This window comes from Dothidotthia symphoricarpi, assembly GCF_010015815.1.
Source record: "Dothidotthia symphoricarpi CBS 119687 unplaced genomic scaffold P153scaffold_4, whole genome shotgun sequence".
NCBI lineage: Eukaryota > Fungi > Ascomycota > Dothideomycetes > Pleosporales > Dothidotthiaceae > Dothidotthia > Dothidotthia symphoricarpi.
This window is the reverse complement of record NW_022985011.1, coordinates 1,035,458-1,053,355: the sequence shown is the minus strand read 5'-3', so window position 1 is coordinate 1,053,355 and position 17,898 is coordinate 1,035,458. Positions and strand designations below refer to the sequence as shown.

The following is a 17,898-nucleotide window of genomic DNA, read 5'->3' as shown; positions in this document are numbered from 1 at the left end:
TGGGCCGAATCCTGTAATCCTTGTATCCTGAGATGTAGACTGACAAAGTTGACTCATAACTACAAACAGGTTCTCAGCTCCCGTTTCTAATGTCTCAGTCGACACCATACATACACAACCAGGATGGTCTCAAGGATAGGCCAAACCTCGTTTGACATGAATCGGTAACTTGTTGAAAAGTACACGATAGCGACCAAACACCGCCCATATCGAACGCTCCGCGATGACCATCTCCTGACAACGAACATCCACGATGCTGCCGCCAAGGTCCACATCACGAGAAGCAAGGTGGTGGAAAATGATTGTGCGTTTCTCCCTCGACAAACGATCACAGTAACGAACGTCTCCTTACTACTCATTCTTCATTCCTCAACACCTTCCCTAGTGCCCACCAGCTCAGCAATCTCTCGATAAAACAAAACAAACCTTCTCTCTCCTTTACAAGCAGGCGAAAAACAAAAAAGATGTTACCACATTAACACTCCCCAACACGTAAAGAGCAAAAAGGTTACAGAACATATGGAATAGGTCGTAACATCGATTCGACTGTGCATAAATGATATTCCCCTCCATCTAACTAGCATACGTGATCAAAATCTGCAATATGCAAAGATATCCAAACCCGCATTGCCTTTGCCCCTATCTACCCTTTTGCGCAAAACATTACAATGCGCGCTGTGCCTAAATCCTATCCCGTCCCATCCTATCATACCCATGCGTTCGACACGATTGAGCCGAAACACGCAACCATTCCATGCCCAAACCAGAATATATGCACCTCAAAGATACATCCAGAAAATTTGCTCAAAAAGGTAACGCCGAAAAAAGCGAAGATGAAAAAGCATCGCTGAGCCCAGAGTCGAGAAAGCGCTGAAAACGAGACGAGAAAGTGGGGACGGTAACGAGAGTCGTAAAAAAGGGGCGTAAAAAGTCGTATTCATTCGAACCAAGCTGCTATCATACCGTGGACCTATTTCCAGCCTCGAGTTGCGCGGGTGTAGGTTGCGCGGGCGCAGAGTTTTCGCTAGCGTTCCCACGTCCAAAGAGCTGGAACCTCGATCTCCAATTCGAGCTACCGTCCTGCGCATTCTGCCGTAGCGCCTCGGTCATGGGACGAGCAGGCCGACTGGGATGAACTGGTCGCCCGAACCGATCAGTTTGCTGAGTTTGCTGAGCGCCAGGGCCGGCGATCACGACGACTCGGTTTCGTGAAAAGGGGTTGCCGCGAGTGCCCGTCCATACGGCTTGTGGAGACGTAGGGCTTCTGAGGCCTGCAGCTGAACGACGACCTGCGGAAATGTGGACGGCGTTCTCGCCCTCAGTGACGGGCTTAGGGACGTAGTAGTCAGCCTTGCAGAGTGGACAGCAGGCGCGACGAGCAGTCAGCCATGGATCAACACAACTGGCGTGGAAAGCATGACCGCAAGTCAATCCTCGTACATCATCGTCGTCCTCCAGCGTGTCCAAGCAGATGGCGCATGTATCGCCAGGCTCGGACAACATCTCTGGCGCAGTAGCAGTGCGAATCGGGTCGTCGTCATCGTCCGATTCGTCATCGCGCTCGCGGACGTCGGCCTCGACGGTTTCAGTTTTAGTCGGAGACTTTTCGCCACTGTTGTTCTCAAGCTCTTTGTCGCCGAGTGTCCTACGCGCATCGACGCTTGTCCTTGGCGAGATGATGCGCCTTGGTGAAGATGGGGTACTAGCAAGGTCTTCTCTGGCCATGGAAAGCGCAGTGTCTGGTCCTCCGCTGGAAGTGCCGTCGTCCTTTGCAGATATAACGCCCTCGACATCCTTCATGCTCACAGCTCTGCTTTGGGGTGCTGTGGCGATTCCACCCTCAGCCGGCAATCCCCTAATCTCCCGACTCGATTTCCACGTCTTGTACTTGGCCAGCGGGAATCGTTCGTTGACGTCGTCCATGGACATTAACTTCTTCTCTCTCCTCCTCCTGTGCGGTCGAGGCATATTCGCCATATCAATAGGCTCTCCATCTCCAGTCGCTCGGGCAGCGCGGGCGCGATTGTATCTAAAGCAGTACTTTACACCTACGATGATCCTGAGTAATGGTTAGTGGAAGAAGTAATTCGCGGGGCGTCTGGCATCTTCGTACCAGAGGTTCGTGAAGACAACGCCGAACCCAAGGGCGACGAAGAAGAGCAGCGGCGAACTGGTGGGACCGTTATTGTTGTTATTGTTGTTAGACGTGACGGTGCTCGAAACAGCTGCTGCGCTGCTGGAGGCCGTTGTCGCCAGGATGGAGGTGGCTGAAGACATTGTATATAGCAGAGCCTCTAACGTTCCATATGTTGACTGGGTAGATATCGATGTATGTATAGGAGATCAAATCCAGCGACAAGGCTGTCCCGGTAAGCCGGAGTGGTGACGGCGACGACTACGAAACGTGGCGACCGGGCGAACAATAGACCGTGCTGGTCTGACTGTATGTTCGTTTGCCACAAATAACTAGCAGTGAATGCGCAAAATCACAATATCAGCGCCGGCCATGTGCTGCGAGGGGCGTGATGCGGGTGGTGAAGGGCGCGCGGGAGCCGGCTGTGCGCAGGTATATAAGTGGGTGTTGAGGGACGGCAGGTGCAGAATCCGCTATGCCTGACAGGGAGGAGGAGCCAGCCACCGATCCTGTGATTGATCTACCACGGGCAACACGATAAGGCTCCGTCCACAGAAATCGCGGAGTAGCTGCCGAGCGCTGGGTTTGAGATGCTGGTGGGAACGTCAAAATCCTTTTGTACTGTGGGTCTGGAATGGTTTCTTGCTTGCTGGCGGCTTTCGCCGTGCCTGGCTTGTCACCATGAAATGTCCTTGATTCTGAAACCCTGCCCAACCCACGGGCCGGTACATGCAGGATGATGATGATGATGGTGGTGCTCGAGCATGGGACATTATGCAAATTATAAGCTCTTTGTCAACACTCTACAAGCATCGCAACGGTTCATCTGCATCAATCCATCTGTTGCGTGCAGTGCTTCATTGCAAACATTACCCGTCCACTAAAGTCAACTCCTCACCAAGTGGTAAGCCTCCTCAGCGCTAAGACCCCTCGGCGCTATTACGTGCCCTGACACTGCATTTCCTTCCCGTCCAACCCCCAGCAGTCGTCAATCAGCACGCAACCATTCTGGGGAAAACCCAAAACCTGACCAGAGAAAATATTGCCGTCGTGAAATCCTGCCTATCACGTGCGTCTACTCTCTAGTGTTTGTCCCAGCCACCAACGTGATCGGTTCCAACTCGCACCTCGACGGCTCTCTGTTGCCGTGCACCGCCCCAGCCATGGCAGACGATAACCCAATCGTGTTCTTCGATGTTACTTTAGGAGGTATGCACCCCATTCGCCCCTCACCCCGCTTTTGGCCTCGGTATTTCTTTGGCGCTGCTCGGGAGTGGTAGCTCCGAAATCTATGAGTGGGTGGACTGACATAAGCGTACAGGGGAGAAGCTGGGAAGAATCCAGATTGAGTTGTTCAGCAATGTTGTGCCCAAGACAGCGGAGAATTTTCGACAGTTTTGCACTGGCGAGACGAAGGGGAGTCGGGGACTGCCGCAGGGATACAAAGGCTGCAAGTTCCATCGTGTGGTGAGTACTGCCTGTCATTCTTGCGTTTTGGTGTTTCATAACATGCATTATCGCACACTCGTTTTGGTATATATGTACTGACTTTGCTAGATCAAAGGATTCATGATCCAGGGTGGAGACTTTATCAACGGCAACGGCACTGGTTCCAGGACCATATACGGGACTGAGAAGTTTGCTGACGAGAACTTCATTCTCAAACATGACAAGCCTGGTCTGCTATCCATGGCAAACTCTGGTCCAGTGAGTAGCTCTTCCTTGTCCTGGTTTCTCGTGTTGCTCTAGACTATACCCATCACCTACCGTGGAGGCATACTCTTCATGTCATGCATGTGTCTAGCATCATACTTACGATACATCAGAACACCAATGGCTGTCAATTCTTCATCATTACCGCAAAAACTGGCACACCCCATTTGGACGGCAAGCACGTCGTCTTCGGCAATGTAATCGAGGGTATGGACGTCGTTACCAAGATCGAGAACACGCGGACGTTGGCGAACCCAGAAGGAAAGCCGATGCAGGATATTATGATTTCACAGTGCGGGGAGATGTGAGTCTGCTGGACACGTTCACAAATAGTGGATAAGAGGCTCGTTTGCTTGGGAGAGTGGAGAGAAGAAACAAAAGGATGGTCAGTGAAGATGGTCCCAAGCATATGCGCTGTCGCTGTCAGAGGCACACAAAGCTCAGTCATGGCGGAAGGATTAGACGGGATCATACATCCAGCGCGTAGAGGAGCCTAAGAACAAAACTCGGTGGAGAGAGCACAACCAGACGGAAGCAACTCACAATGACCCCCTTTCAACATCATACCTGCGTGAACCAATCATTGCTTCGTTCACGTGACGCTGCTTAGCTCTCCCAACTTTTCAGTGGAGCCACACGCGACACAAAGTTCCCCGCCTCGCTGTTGACTATCTTTCACCACGGCCTTTCAACAGGATCGAATTCTTACTTTCACCCCTTCCAGTTCCGATGTAACGACTCTGACGACTTGCTGCTCCCGACATGGTCTCTCTTGCCTCAACCAACAGAGCAATGGTGATGCCTGCCGCAACGATGCCAACTGGCGGCAGCCTCAAACGAAAGCAATCCGACCACTCGTCAGACGCCGAGAACGCGCCCGCGACCCAGCTGAAGCGTCGCCGAGTGACCTTCGACCCCGAAGTCGACGTGCGCATACTGGCGAACCCAGACGAGAAGAGTTCGGAGCTGGTAGACTCGGAGGTGCGGCGGGCTTTGGAGAGACACGCGGCGGGCGAGAAGATGGACTATGACCGGATCAAGGGCCTGTTCAAGGAGGCGCCTACAACAAGAGGCGCGCCTTCCTCGAGCTTGCTACAGAAATATGTCGTCGCCCTCACCCATAACGCGCCGCTGCTGGACACGAGCTGCAAAAGCCTGGTGCATGCAGTCATTGATTGCTGCTGGATTGCCCGCAATGAGCATTTCGTGCACTATTTTCGCAGCTTCATACGCTCGCTGCTGTCAGTGCAGCCTGGCTTCATGTCGACAATCCTCCAGATGCTCGTGACCATGTTCCTGAGCCCGCCGTCACCCCGCGCCAGGCACCAGGACGACCCGCCCGTCCAGCGAGCCCGCCTCCAAGTGCGAATACACGACTGCCTCAAGTCTATCCTTCGCCAGAACTCAATGGCGAGCGCTTACTTGGCTCCGATTCTCATAGCGACGTTCCCATTCTCCAGCGATACCGCGAAAGCACATGTGCACTACATCAAGAACATCCTACAAGTCGCAGAGTACTGCCTGGAGATCAAGGGTGAAATCATGTCGGTTATAACAGACAAGCTGGTCAAGATTGATGTGCAAATCCAGGTGGACATGGAAGAGCTGGAGGATGACATGGAGGAGCGGCTCGTGGGCGAAGCCATCAATGACGCAGAGGACGATGACGACAGCGACAACGAGTCGGTATCAAGCGAGGAGAGTCTCGAGCCCGAGGAGCGCCGCCTCAAAGACCTCAGAGACTCAGTAACTAAGCTCGACGATATCATGGACCTGCTATTCACACACTACGACTCCGTCTTCGCAAAAGGCGACCGTTTCGACATCGACGAGCTCTTCGAGTCTCTCCTCATCCAATTCGCAAACATCATCCTCCCCACCTACCGCTCTCGCCACACACAATTCCTCCTCTTCCACTTCAGCCAAATATCCCCAGACCTCACAGAGCGCTTTGCTGGCTGCTGCTCGCACCTGGCCTTTGACCATCGACAACATCACATCGTCCGTGTCACCGCCGCCGCCTACCTCGCCTCCTTCATCGCCCGTGGGGCCCACGTCTCGGGATCCGTCGTTCGCGACGTATTTGATCTCCTGTGCCACCACCTCGAGAGTCTACGCGCGTCTCAGGAGCCTTCCTGCAAAGGTCCCGATCTCCGGCGCTACGGCACCTACTACGCCATCTCCCAAGCTTTGCTATACACCTTCTGCTTCCGCTGGCGCGACCTCATCGTCACACCTACTGGTGCCCCCCCGACAGACGAAGATATCATCTACCACGAAGGCGACTTCAAGTGGCACACTAATGTGCAAGAAACCCTCCGTAGAAACATCTTCTCGAAACTCAACCCCCTCAAGATTGTCGCGCCGACCATTGTCAGCCAATTTGCGCGTATGGCGCATCATCTGCGCTTCGTCTACGTGTACCCCCTCATGGAAACAAACAAACGCGTTAGACTTGCACGCAGCCTCGCGAGCGGATACCTCAATGGTCTGGGCGGGAGAGAAACTGCGCTCAGTCAGAAGAAGGGCGAGGAAACGTTCCTCCTCGATGCGTATTTTCCCTTCGACCCGTATGTCCTCCCGAGGAGCAAGAGGTGGCTGCAGGGCGAATACGTGCAGTGGAAACCTGTTCCCGGGATGCCTGTGGAGCGAGACGAGGATGACGATGACGATGAGGAAGAAGACAGCGAGGACGAGGATAGTGAGAGTGAGGAAGATGGAGAAGATGGGGCGTTGGCCGTGGGCGATGATCTGGATGACGGGAGTACAGAGGCGAGTCTTTGAATCCCTTTTACTTCTCTGCTTTTGTTTTGTTTAAGCGTTTCCGCGGGACCTGCATTGTATGGCGCTGGTAGGGCAAAAACGGTTTACAACATGCATGTACTCGGCGTGGAGGGCTATCTGGATGCATATACTGCCTTTTATTTGCGCATGATTGATGGAGATGGATGGACTGGGTTTGCGGTGTATATGTGGTAATTGCATAGCGAACTGGAATCAGACAAGGTAATATATACAATCACAAAACACTGTACCAATCATTGCATGGCAGCTGTCATGATCACACAGTAAAACACACCACGCGCGTTCCAGTGCCACATAGCTTTCATCAAGCTTTCGCCAAGTATGCTTAGCCCCGGATATCGAGCCGTAGTTTGGGATTCGCGGCCCGTTTCGAAATGACAAAAAAACCGCAGCAGCAGCGCCACGGGACTCGCGCGCAACGTGGCTGAAATTATGCCAAATACCTCTGTGCAGGGGAAGGGGGAGCGCGCAAATGCAGCGCGTTAAGAGGCGCAGCACAGCGCCTTGCATTGGTGCATACGTGCGGATAGGCACGTGGAGAGCGCTCATGACGAGTGACGAATTGCAGTCTGGAGTCCGCGCCGATCGATGCGAGGTGCAGTGCGAAAGGCCGGTGGATCCCGGTGATAACGTTGGGGGGTGCTTGGATTGTTTAAAGACTGAGGCGCTCCCCCCCTTGCTGTGGCTCATTTCTGACTTCTACTCTCCATCTCTTTCCCACGCAAACCCGTCCGCACACCACGTCATTATAATCAAGCTCCCTTGGCGCTAAAGCTTGGTATTGCTGTTTCTCTGCCTACGTCACGAACTCGAATCGACGCGCCACGCCGAATTTGTTATACACGGACGAAGCTTCATCTGATCTGAACTCGACTCTACGCGACGCAACACACGCATAAACACAAACACATACACCTCGATAATGTCGGCGCAAGGTTACTACCAACAGGGCGGTGCGCCACAGTACCCGCAGCAAAGGTATGTACACACTCATGCATCACCTCTCCCTGCCTCGCTCCTTCCCATCATCTTCGTCGCACTACCCCAAGCCTCAAACTAACGCCTCTCAGCTACGGTCCCCCACAAGGCCAATACGGAGCCCCACAAGGCCAATACGGCGCGCCCCCGCCCCAGCAGCAGATGTACTACGGCCCGCCGCAGGGTCAGTACCAGCAGGCGCCTGCGCCACGTCAGAAGAAGGACCGTGGGTGTCTGTCCGCTTGGTGAGTTTTCATCCCATCCTGTCGCGTTTATCATGGAGGACTGCGCTAACACAACTTAGTTTGGCGACGCTGTGCTGTTGTTTCGTGTGCGAGGAGGGCTGCGAATGCTGTGCCGATTGCTGCGAGTGTGCGGCCGAGTGCTGTTAAGTTTGGCGAGTTGGGTTGAGTTGAGTGGTAGATGGGAGGGGATACATACACAACGTGGCTGGCGGGCGCAACGTTCGGTGAACGAGTTCGATCGGTGCGTGTCCATACGACATATCCAAGTTCTGGGGCTTTTCATTTGTTCGCAGTATACACCTGGCATGATATGAGTACAATACATGGTCTATCTCTTTATCTCCACATTTCGCCGTGTTAGCTACACTCCATGTCCCTTCGTCTTACTTTCTCGGTTTCAATGAGCAGTCTATGTGTTTCAGACTCAATGCGCTGCAATCCTGTTCTGACTCGACTTGACTTCTCAGCTATTACCTTTCTAGTCTCATATTTACATGTCGCTTAGCATTCATATCTCATCACAGTCGGAAAAATGCACCCCAAAAGACCTCCTATCCCACGTTATCATCATCGACTCCTCTCTATCACCCTAAATCGAGCATAACCTTCTAGATAGCACTCACGCCAGCGCCGGAACATTTCCCATCGATCTATCCAGACTACAATATCACCAATGATGCGACGAGGGGCCTTTTGGTTTGTCGACATAGTCACAATATATATCCGGGTTCTTGTGGTGGTCAAGGTTTGGTTGGTGAGCTTGAGAACTGGAGTCTTTTCAGTTCAGGTTGTCTATGGATAATAAAAAGAGGAGTGTGGTGAACAAATTCATGGCAGACTGTAGAATAGGAGTAAAGTACCGAGGAGAAAACTGAAACGAGAGGAAAGGAAACCACAATAGAAAAAATGAACCCTCTTCATCACCACATGTCCTCCCGACTCCCCTGTTTCCGTACAAATTCTTCCGAGAACACACATTCATCTTCCCGAGAACCATCACACGCTTCACACATCCCGCCAGCTCCTCGCCGCCAGCCTTTCAGTAAGCGGCCGAAACTCCGACCCCCTCTCACTATCTTGCTCAATCATCCTCACAGTCCGCCTCTCCTCCACAAAAGTAGCTGGCTTTCCACTCTCGTCAATGCCTTTCCAGCGCCTGACTTCCGTGACCTCGCCAGAATGCGCACTGTCGGAGTCGGTCAGGTCCTCGTAGTCCTTCTCTTTTCGACGGGGCGGGGGAGTTAGGGAGCGAGTGCGCTCGACGATTCGAGTACGAGACGAGTTTCGGTAGTTGGAGTATGCCGGGCGCTCGGGTGACGGATGGGACGGAGGTGATGGAGGAAGGCGGGATGCGTGACTGCGAATTGGAGGTGGGATTGGAGAGATATGACGGGCGCGAACTTCCTCATGGCGTCGAAGAGGTGGAGGCGAGCGGGAGATGCGGCGAACTCGATCTATACGGATATTTTCGTAGTCCCTCGACGGTGATAGTGATGGTGATGACCGTCGGATCCTCAGACCGTCCATCGCACGTGTTGGCGGGGAGAGAGGACGTTCCTCAACATATCGACGGTGCGAGTATTGGCGATAATGCTCATAATCTTCGTTGGACAGTGGTGTATCGTCAGCATACCTTGTTGAGTCTCTGATACCTTCAGGAACTGGCCGCTCATTCTTTCGTTCTGAAACAAATTGTACTCGAGGCCCTCCAACTTCGACAGAGGTACTTTGCTGACTATCGCGTAAGGTGGTTCTTCGCCTGTAAGCCGTCTCAAAATCCCTTCCTGATGGCTTCAGAATACCGCGATTTGGTGAGTCCATGCGTCCCTGAGACCCAGACCCAAGGTTTGTAGAAGTTTCATCGGATTCCCTCACGTACTCCCGCTGATCTGGCATCAATGCTCGGTATGGCCTAGGATGCGACGCCATCCTAAGCTCAGCGTCGCTCCGTCGCTCTTCACGAGTACTGACACGTCCACGAGCTGGAGACACGCTCTGGATTCTTGGGCGCCTCTCTTGGGATTCACTATGGTAGACGAACCTCCTAGACCTAGTACGTATGGGTGGAGGCGACGGACTGAGTTCGATGATCCTGGAGTTCTGACGGGTCGGTGAAACCTTCCTACCCGAGTGAGTACGGACAACATCTGGTGGAGGCCATACCTCGTCAGATCTCGGGATAGGACGAGGAAGCTGTGTTGGTGTGGCGTAGATTTCATCCGATCTTGGTCTCATACGAACAACATCTGGCGGGGGCCAAACTTCGCCATACCTTGAAGCTCGACGTGGGCTCAACGAAGAGACTCTAGCTATCGTTTCCCTCCTTTGTACGCGCGCCGGGCTGTAGTCCTGCTGCTGTACTCGCAGTCCTATCCTAGTTTGACTTGTGCCTTCTCTGACGATACGAGGACGACTGGGAGAATGCCTGGCTAAGTAGACCTCCTCGCGACTCTGGCGCCTGCCACGACGCTCACTACTGTTCATGTCAATATGAACGGCCTCCCTAGGCCAGTCACATGGTTCATCGGCGATGCATGTCCTGATACGAGTGTAGCTGCTCTCCGAGCGACGCTTACTCTTCATTTTCTTTTTGCATCTGCGACATGAACTAGTAACCACAGGCTTGCCCGGAATGACTGGGTTGTTACGATGGAATCCTGCTGAGCGCATCTTGCCACACTCACTGCATGTGTGGCACAGCAAAACTGGCACAGTCTGATTCTGGATATGCTGAGGTGCTGTCGGCCCTGGAGGCGCGGGAGGATAGCTGTGCTGCTGATAATGGTAGTACTCATCCGTCTGCTTTTGTCTGGACTCCACAATCTCTCCTGAGAAATTGCGTGGTGCTGTCATGGTACCCATCGCAGCGCTTGTACGTCTATCTGACGGCGCCATCGGATCGGTATACTGGTAGCCCGCGTTATACGTTGGAAGAGGCGGTGGCTGACTGGTGTAGTTGCTTGGTATATTGGCATATTCCCCTGGCGCGACAGGTGCACGCATCGATTGCTGTTCCTGAGGAGCTCCACTTGCACCTAGTGGTGGTGGGCGTTGAGGAATGCCGCTCTGACTGAAACCACCTTGACCAAATCCGCCTTGAGCAAAGCCACCCTGGTACCCCGGGAACGAAGCGACAGAAGACGGTGCAGCAGGCGGAGGAGTAGGCGCCGCGGGTGGTACCTGTAGCCCTGAAAACTGCTGTTTGGTATGAGTTTGTGCACAACGTTGACAAACAAACAAACGCAATACATCTACAAGCGCCCATCAGTCAACAAGCTCTCTCAGGCAGCCATACCGCAGCCAAATACTTACACAGAATACAGAAATGGATTGCCCGGTTGAGCGACGGCGCCGGGGTACTCGGGGACTGCTTGGCCACCACCGGAGCTGGCAGTGCCCATATAAGACGCAAAGGCCCTGCGTTGTTCCTCGTTCGCCATGTTGTACGTGGGAGGTGCGAGGGCGTGGTGTGCGGGCCTGCAGTCTTGAGTTGTGATGTTGTGATCGAGGAAGGTCCACGGGAAATGGGCTGCGTAATGGGAAGGTGCCTGACGAACTCTTGCAGTAACGGGAGCTAAGGTGAAGGAAGGCAGACGAGAGAGAAAGAACAGAGCAACCGAAAGAGACTGTTTAGTGGGGCGGTCTACATTGACTCGAAGTGAAAGACGTGGTGACCGTGGAATGTCTTCTTGGTCTCAAGCATTTCGCATGCGTCTGCAACCTCCATGACAGGTACACACAGGCTGAGGAGTCCAGTCACATATCGTTATTATCAGAAGACAATATACTGAGCAACGACAACAGACGTGCCTCTTCAAGGCATACTTATAAGCGCACACATGCCTCTCGCCACGCCCCCACCTCAGGAACCCCTCAATGGGATATCAAACTTCTTTTATTCTTCCCAAAACGCCTGTTGCCAAACCTACTGGTTTGGCCTATTTTACAGACACTCGAAACATGCTACATGAAATTGCGTGTGAACATTGCGAACCTACTCAACCCTCAACACCCTGGGGCCCTTCTTCTTAGTCGCCCTCTTCTTCTTGTGACCCTTGTCGAACGACACGGCACTTCCATGGTCACGGCCAAAGTTGTCAAGATCCTTGACCTTGTAAATTCGGATGATCCAGTTCTCACTAGTGAAAGCCTCATCAATGGTGCTGAGTTCTGGCCCTTGGGCAGGCAACTTGGCGTTACGGACACGGTCCTGTGCCTGTCCGGCGGGGAACAACGAGTTGTAGTTGTAGTAAGACATCTTGTACCTAGTGAAATTGTCAGTAACTGCACATGCTCATGACAAGGGCGTAAAACTTACATCAAGCTGTTCTTCATGGCTGGTGTAGCCTCCTCGTCAACACGGTACTCGCCACGGGGTGTGAAGAAGCTGCGCTCCTTGACCTCATCAGGCCAAATGCCCTCGGCAATACGGACCATCCAGAGGAACTTGTTGATGTCGTCACCAGAGTAGCCCAGAAGACCTCCAAAGACGACCAAGACGTAGTCGACCTCATGTGCGCGCATGATCGGATAGCTGACCTCCTCCCTTGAGCTCATAGCCTTGCCAACGGTAGCAATGTGCGTATTGTTCCATGTGTTGTTGTCGACAAGCGTCGGCCTGTCAGCCATACCACCAATCTGGTAACCGTAATCCCACCAAGCCATGACCTTGGAGTTCTCGGGTGTGTTCTGCCTGAGCCAGTAGTACGCCTCGCGGTAGTCATCGATGATGTGCTGGCTGCCATCTGGAAGCCTGGACGCGAGCACAACAGAGGGTGAGGAGTACGCGTTCGAAGTGACCCAAGTGCAGTGCGAAACGAAGAGCAGCAAGTAAACAAGCGAAGACCCAACAACTGTCATCTTGGACGCATACGAGTGGATTCCAACGAAGGGGTTGCGGGTGGATCGCAGACCACTGGCCGCAGCAACAACCTTGATAGCATCCGTGTTTCCATCCTCCTTGGCCTCGACATTTGGTGTATTGACATCCATGTACGTATCCAGGATCTGGGAGAAAGCCATCGCGGAGGCGACGCAGACAATCGGGGTCAGAGTGAGCATGAGACGAACCATGACACCAGCAAAGTAGCTGGCAAACACAGCATAGATGACAATGAACACTTGCTCATCAGTCAGCTTGGTGAAGCACAGGTAGACACCAGCGGGGAAGAGCCAGATCATCATGCTCAAGTCGAAGAAGAAGGCAGGCCATGCGGTCGGCTGATGCTCGGAAACCGAGGCAATGATGGGAATGTGGATCTTGGCATAGCCAGTGTCCCAAAGCGAGTAGAAACGTCCAGACCAAGGCGCAATGACTCCAGCGAGAGTCAGGAGCACCAATCCTCCGAAGGCGATGACGACTACGGACAGGACGATAGCGCGGAGCAGCGTCTGGAACTGCTTGCTTGGGAGTTGAGCGCGGACCCAATCGACAAAAGCAACAAGCTGGAGGAGACCGAATACGCCTAATTGTGTCAATACGATCCTTTTGAGCCACTGAGGAGCTATGCTTACCCAATGCGGACATGTGCTCGCTACTGCGGATGGGCAAGAAGCCGACAAACGGAATCTGCATACTCGCGAGCGTGCCCAGCGCGTACCACGATGTGTAGCTGACGTAGAGCCTTGGGCTATACCTCCCCATGCAGATCAGGACGAACGCGTGCAATGGCAGCAAGTTGGTGATGAAGACGTATCCACCCCACGCTGACACCATGTATCCGTAGAACAGCGCCGTCAATGCGCCCCAGAACATGGATCCGTTCTTGACCGCCTTGATCCAGAGGAAGAAGGTGAAGACCAGCAGGAAGATGGCAATAGCCTCGTTGTCGTAACTTCCTGCCACCGATCGCGAGATGTAACCGGGGGTGATACCCATGAACATGGCGGCGAGGAGACCGGCGGAGGGGGACGTGACCATCTCGTTGGTCAGGAGGTACGTCGCGAACGCGGTCAGGCCTGAGAAGGCGGGGGCGAGGAGGACGCAGATGTTGCGGATGTCAATGGGCATGGACAAGAAGCGCAAGAGGTGGTAGATGGCACCGCTGGTGACCATCAATCCGGGGTAGAGGGTACCACCAGTAACTCGTCCAAGCGGATGCCATGTTCCTATCCGACAATGTCAGTCAATTGTCTATTACATCGCAATATTGTGTAGAATGCATACGGTCGTCAAACCAGTCCCAGAAGCTGTAGAAGCCATTCTGGACTAAGTATTTTGTCGCTCGGAAATTGAACCATGGATCGACTGTAATCCCACGTCAGTCAATTCTCCTATACACCTAGCATTGGGTACTGACACTCGTGGATGATGCTCTCAAAGCGGATTACCGAGAACAGACGGCTGCTTACAGCTGCACCCGCAATCAGGCATAAAATGATTACTCGAAGTAGACCACGGGTCTTCTGGCCCGTCGCCTTCTTCAGAAACTGCCCTTCCTCTACGGCAGCCATAGTCAATGGGAGAAGTGGTGGAAAGGAAGGTGGTGCTGCTAGGCCGCGTCACGGAGCTCCTCGAGCTATGTTGGTGCACACGTTGCGTTTCCATTTCATGACTAAGCACGGCAGGAACAATCGGCGTGAGGACTGGCTTTCTCCGACATTCAACTTGTCAGACTTCAAATGTGAGAGTTTGAGTGTGATTGGGGGTCATTGCATTTACGTGTCTAACAGTTAGTATGAAATCTATTTTCTTGTAGGGCATAACAGGTCCTAAGACATCTAAAACATGACAACTTGGGATACCATCTCAACCTCTGCACGTCAAGTCGTTTACATCGGCCAATTCCACGATAAATTCACATCTTTCGCATACATGATGCGGGCAGTATGCACAAGAAGCGTCCATCTTGCCGAACTTACCTTTACAATTACACTGCGAAGTTAGCGTAGTTCACCCGAAAGCCAGCAAATTGACTCACACAATACCGATTTTTCTCTCTAATTTTGACCTTTTTTGCTGATCTTTGAGGCTGCATCGCATCCGTAGGAACCGAACGTTTCCTGGGGTTGCTCTGTTGGAACATCTGCTGTGGCGGTAGGGTTGAAGCATGTGAGAACGCAATTTCCACATCAACGCTTGGTGGAAGGCTGTCATCCACCTCACCCACAGCATCGACATCCCCAGCATCCTCATCAGACCCGGCTTGATCCTTCTCTTCCTTCAAGTCCTTCTTCTTCTTGTTAAACTCCACACACACCCACTCATCAATGCTCTTTTTGTCCTTCTCAAAGTGGTACGCAATATGATCGAATCGCTCGTCCCAGGCATCGTTCCTCTTCTTGTTCAGCGGCTTGATCTCACCACAGAAGCCACACCAGAATTGTACTTGACAGTTCTTTCCAATCTTACAAGCCTTAACCTCTTGGGACTGCTCTAGGGACTGCAGATTGTGCAGCGTCTCGAGGTGCTTCTTGAACTGTTCGGGGCCGCGGAAGTGTACGCCACATGTCGGTCCGAGAGGGGAGGATCGCTGTCTACAACGGAAGGCTTCAAGTTGGAAGTGCTGCGAATTTTCATGCCGCTTCCAATCTGACTTTGCACCAAAGCGCTTATAGCACTCGGGATATGTGCAGCCATATGGTTTCTTGTGCCGCTTCATGTGCTTACGCAAGTCACCTGGCCGGGCCTCGTACTCGCACACCTCGCACTTCTTTGTCTTGGAAGAATTACCCCGAGAAGAATGGCGTGACGAAGTGGACGTAGATTTCTGACCCCGCTTGACGAGATTCGTCATTGCTTGGAAGGCTTGTAGCACTTCTATCTCGGTAACGTTAGCTGAGTCGTCTTCAGTGGCGATCGTTTGTGCAGCAACAGATCCTTGAGCGTGTGGGGCAGACGCGTCTTTTTCATGTCTTGATGCGTCGCTGACCTTGTTCAACATGCGTCGAAACAGATTTTCAAGATGTGCTGGGTCTGAGGAAGGTAACGAGGGCCTCTGGAGCTCTCCACTGATGGTCTCGAGAACTTTCTGAGACGCCACTCTTTGATGCTCAGCCTTGGTCTGTGGTGCACGAGAGCGCGGCTTGAAACTGGGTTTGCTCAGGTGAGCTGGTTGTAGTACCCGATCCTTTGCTGCTGCGACACGCATCTTTAACGAGTTTTGCTGCGCTTGTGGCCCTTCGTGCTGATTCTGAGCGTTCATCTGTCCTTGTGAGTTGTGAAGGCGGGGCTCTATAGTATCAGAGTATGGTCTGCTGAGTTGGTTGGATTGCTGATCGACATCCATCGTGAAGTCATCGGTGATCATGCCAAAAGAGCAACGGCCCACTTCTGGGTCTGCGGTGAGACTGGGAGAGTTCAACCCGTCAAGATGACTCCCAGTGAACGCATTCTCAGACCCAATACCAACAACAGCAAGCGCAGTGTCCATGGGAGTCATGGGAAGAGTGTTCATAACTGGCGTAGATTCGGCAACGCGATATACAGAACTACAACCATTAGCTAACTATGGCTACATTGAAGTATGATTGTTTACCTCTCGATCAAAAGTGCATGATCTTCATCCATGTGCATTCGGCCAACATGCTGCTTGAAGTTGTCGAGGCGCGGCCACAGCTTCGTCTTGTTCCGACAGTTTTTAGAGGCACATTTGTAGGATTTGCCATCAGTGAGCAAGCCAATCTGATGAACACTCTTCTTGTGCCGGTCAAGATCATTGGTGGTGGTGAAGCCTTCAGAACTTTTCTTGCAACCTGGTATATCACATACATAGGGCTTGTTGTGCTTCAGCATATGCTTCCTGTTCTCCCTTTAGCACAGGAGCGTTAAAAAGGATGTTCATACACGCACTTGTGATCTGATTTGCATTTGAAGACTTTGTCACACGTTGGGAAGTCGCACTTGATATGTTTACCCTGAACAGCGCTTTGGTGACTGTGGTTAGATACTTGGTCGGCCGGTTTACGCATCATCTCTGGCACCTCATTACGTGCCGATTCAACTTCCATATTAGCGATCTGCATTGTGACATCCGCAGGCAGCTCCTGGTTGGTGAATTCTGGTTCATTGCTAATAACAGAGTGAGCAGGTTTCGCACCTATGGAGCCATAACCCGAAGCACCATATCCCGAGTCCGAGAAAGCTGGCAGGCTCTCCATGTCGGATCCAGGCCTATCGCGAAAAGACCCATAGCTCACACCAGGTTGACATTGCGAATTACGGCCAGCGTTCATAGCACGATGGGGAGTCCATGGCTCATCTTGGAAGTGACGCGCGAATAGGTTGTAGTTGTGCTGGGGGATCTGTCCAGGAGGAACAAGCGGTGCCAGACTTGGATACATCCTGGAGTCCTGTGGCGAAAGATTGGGTTGGCCAAAGCCCATGCGACCAGCAAACCTTGGGTCCAGAGTAGTCATAGCAGACCTCCCAGAAATTGACGGACTCGGCATGGACTGCTGCACAGTTTGTGGGCCTGAAGAGAGCCATGATTGAGGGTACGGGCCAACATCGAAGCACTGGGGAAGTCACTATGTGGCCTCGTTGCTTGAGTAATTATGCGACCTACAGGTTCTTGAACAACGAAGTTGAAAGGTGGGTAGTTCCCATGAGGCTGCGACATTTCTGCTACACCAGGTCAGCATACAGCCTTAGCTTCAACAATGCCCGTGTGTAACCCTCCACCCTGGGAAGCAAACGAGAAAAGCAACCAAAAAGGCAAAGCATCCAGACGACTCGAGACGATAGGAATGTAAAATCAATCTACTGTAGAGAAATCGGCATCAGCCTACCGGTGCGCAAACAGTTCAGCCCGCAGCCAAACGCCTGATCATCTGCCTTTGCAAGGTCGAAAACTCACTGGAGAGGCGCGCGTGCGCATTAGTATACTGTGCTGCACGTACACCGCCCTAAAGTCTTCCTGCAGCGTCGATGTGCGCAGCAAGAGGTCCTTCGTTTCGTAACTCACGCACAGGCCGCTGACGCAGACGAATCGAGGGAAAATGTGAGGGAATTACAGGTGTCAAGGAGCGTAGTCTCGCTAGTCATCGACGAACAACATGCGTGAGAGGAGACCAAGAGAAGTG

The 17,898-nt window shown here is 52.7% G+C and overlaps 7 protein-coding genes across 7 annotated transcripts; 3 read left to right on the top strand and 4 right to left on the bottom strand.

Annotated features, from left to right (window-relative positions):
• Positions 1-957: 957 nt before the first annotated feature.
• Positions 958-2,277, bottom strand: P153DRAFT_284142 (uncharacterized protein; the record flags this gene model as incomplete). Its single annotated transcript, XM_033663308.1, has 2 exons — positions 958-2,059; positions 2,114-2,277. 2 exons carry the CDS (start codon positions 2,275-2,277, stop codon positions 958-960), a joined length of 1,266 nt encoding a protein of 421 aa, XP_033527245.1.
• A 915-nt stretch (positions 2,278-3,192) lies between these two features.
• Positions 3,193-4,486, top strand: P153DRAFT_175441 (uncharacterized protein). The gene is made up of 4 exons (XM_033662332.1): positions 3,193-3,343; positions 3,456-3,601; positions 3,692-3,841; positions 3,961-4,486. The coding sequence occupies exons 1-4, from the start codon at positions 3,298-3,300 to the stop codon at positions 4,153-4,155; spliced, it is 537 nt and encodes a 178-aa protein (XP_033527244.1). The 5' UTR covers positions 3,193-3,297; the 3' UTR covers positions 4,156-4,486.
• A 635-nt stretch (positions 4,487-5,121) lies between these two features.
• Positions 5,122-6,841, top strand: P153DRAFT_364120 (RNA polymerase I-specific transcription initiation factor RRN3). Its single transcript, XM_033667522.1, has one exon. It carries the CDS (start codon positions 5,126-5,128, stop codon positions 6,629-6,631), a length of 1,506 nt encoding a protein of 501 aa, XP_033527243.1. The 5' UTR covers positions 5,122-5,125; the 3' UTR covers positions 6,632-6,841.
• Positions 6,842-7,487: 646 nt separating this feature from the next.
• On the top strand, positions 7,488-8,535 carry P153DRAFT_175369 (uncharacterized protein). Its single transcript, XM_033662331.1, has 2 exons — positions 7,488-7,875; positions 7,935-8,535. The coding sequence occupies exons 1-2, from the start codon at positions 7,633-7,635 to the stop codon at positions 8,187-8,189; spliced, it is 498 nt and encodes a 165-aa protein (XP_033527242.1). The 5' UTR covers positions 7,488-7,632; the 3' UTR covers positions 8,190-8,535.
• Positions 8,536-9,573: 1,038 nt separating this feature from the next.
• P153DRAFT_261956 (uncharacterized protein) lies at positions 9,574-11,315 on the bottom strand (the record flags this gene model as incomplete). The annotated part of the gene is made up of 2 exons (XM_033662836.1): positions 9,574-10,986; positions 11,190-11,315. Coding segments are annotated over 2 exons (1,539 nt in total), but the record flags the coding sequence as incomplete, so codon positions are not given.
• A 186-nt stretch (positions 11,316-11,501) lies between these two features.
• P153DRAFT_333503 (glycosyltransferase family 66 protein) lies at positions 11,502-14,381 on the bottom strand. The gene is made up of 5 exons (XM_033665568.1): positions 14,175-14,381; positions 14,042-14,122; positions 13,390-13,983; positions 12,194-13,340; positions 11,502-12,140 (listed from the first exon to the last, which is right to left on the bottom strand). Exons 1-5 carry the CDS (start codon positions 14,326-14,328, stop codon positions 11,870-11,872), a joined length of 2,247 nt encoding a protein of 748 aa, XP_033527240.1. The 5' UTR covers positions 14,329-14,381; the 3' UTR covers positions 11,502-11,869.
• Positions 14,382-14,499: 118 nt separating this feature from the next.
• P153DRAFT_175297 (uncharacterized protein) lies at positions 14,500-17,511 on the bottom strand. The gene is made up of 4 exons (XM_033662330.1): positions 16,667-17,511; positions 16,353-16,616; positions 14,796-16,305; positions 14,500-14,749 (listed from the first exon to the last, which is right to left on the bottom strand). Exons 1-4 carry the CDS (start codon positions 17,263-17,265, stop codon positions 14,624-14,626), a joined length of 2,499 nt encoding a protein of 832 aa, XP_033527239.1. The 5' UTR covers positions 17,266-17,511; the 3' UTR covers positions 14,500-14,623.
• Between the last annotated feature and the right edge of the window lie 387 nt (positions 17,512-17,898).

Bases quoted from the DNA above. Each gene is read 5' to 3' on its own strand.
- P153DRAFT_175441 (XM_033662332.1), top strand. From the start codon at position 3,298: ATGGCAGACGATAACCCAATCGTGTTCTTCGATGTTACTTTAGGAG. The intron at 3,602-3,691 runs GTGAGTACTGCC...TGACTTTGCTAG, and splicing joins GCTGCAAGTTCCATCGTGTG to ATCAAAGGATTCATGATCCA. The intron at 3,842-3,960 runs GTGAGTAGCTCT...ACGATACATCAG, and splicing joins CCATGGCAAACTCTGGTCCA to AACACCAATGGCTGTCAATT.
- P153DRAFT_364120 (XM_033667522.1), top strand. From the start codon at position 5,126: ATGCTCGTGACCATGTTCCTGAGCCCGCCGTCACCCCGCGCCAGGCAC.
- P153DRAFT_175369 (XM_033662331.1), top strand. From the start codon at position 7,633: ATGTACACACTCATGCATCACCTCTCCCTGCCTCGCTCCTTCCCATCA. The intron at 7,876-7,934 runs GTGAGTTTTCAT...AACACAACTTAG, and splicing joins CGTGGGTGTCTGTCCGCTTG to TTTGGCGACGCTGTGCTGTT.
- P153DRAFT_333503 (XM_033665568.1), bottom strand. From the start codon at position 14,328: ATGGCTGCCGTAGAGGAAGGGCAGTTTCTGAAGAAGGCGACGGGCCAG. The intron at 13,984-14,041 runs GTATGCATTCTA...ATTGTCGGATAG, and splicing joins CTGGGACTGGTTTGACGACC to GAACATGGCATCCGCTTGGA. The intron at 12,141-12,193 runs GTAAGTTTTACG...CAATTTCACTAG, and splicing joins GCCATGAAGAACAGCTTGAT to GTACAAGATGTCTTACTACA.
- P153DRAFT_175297 (XM_033662330.1), bottom strand. From the start codon at position 17,265: ATGCCGAGTCCGTCAATTTCTGGGAGGTCTGCTATGACTACTCTGGAC. The intron at 16,306-16,352 runs GTAAACAATCAT...TAATGGTTGTAG, and splicing joins CATGCACTTTTGATCGAGAG to TTCTGTATATCGCGTTGCCG. The intron at 14,750-14,795 runs GTGAGTCAATTT...CTAACTTCGCAG, and splicing joins GAGAGAAAAATCGGTATTGT to TGTAATTGTAAAGGTAAGTT.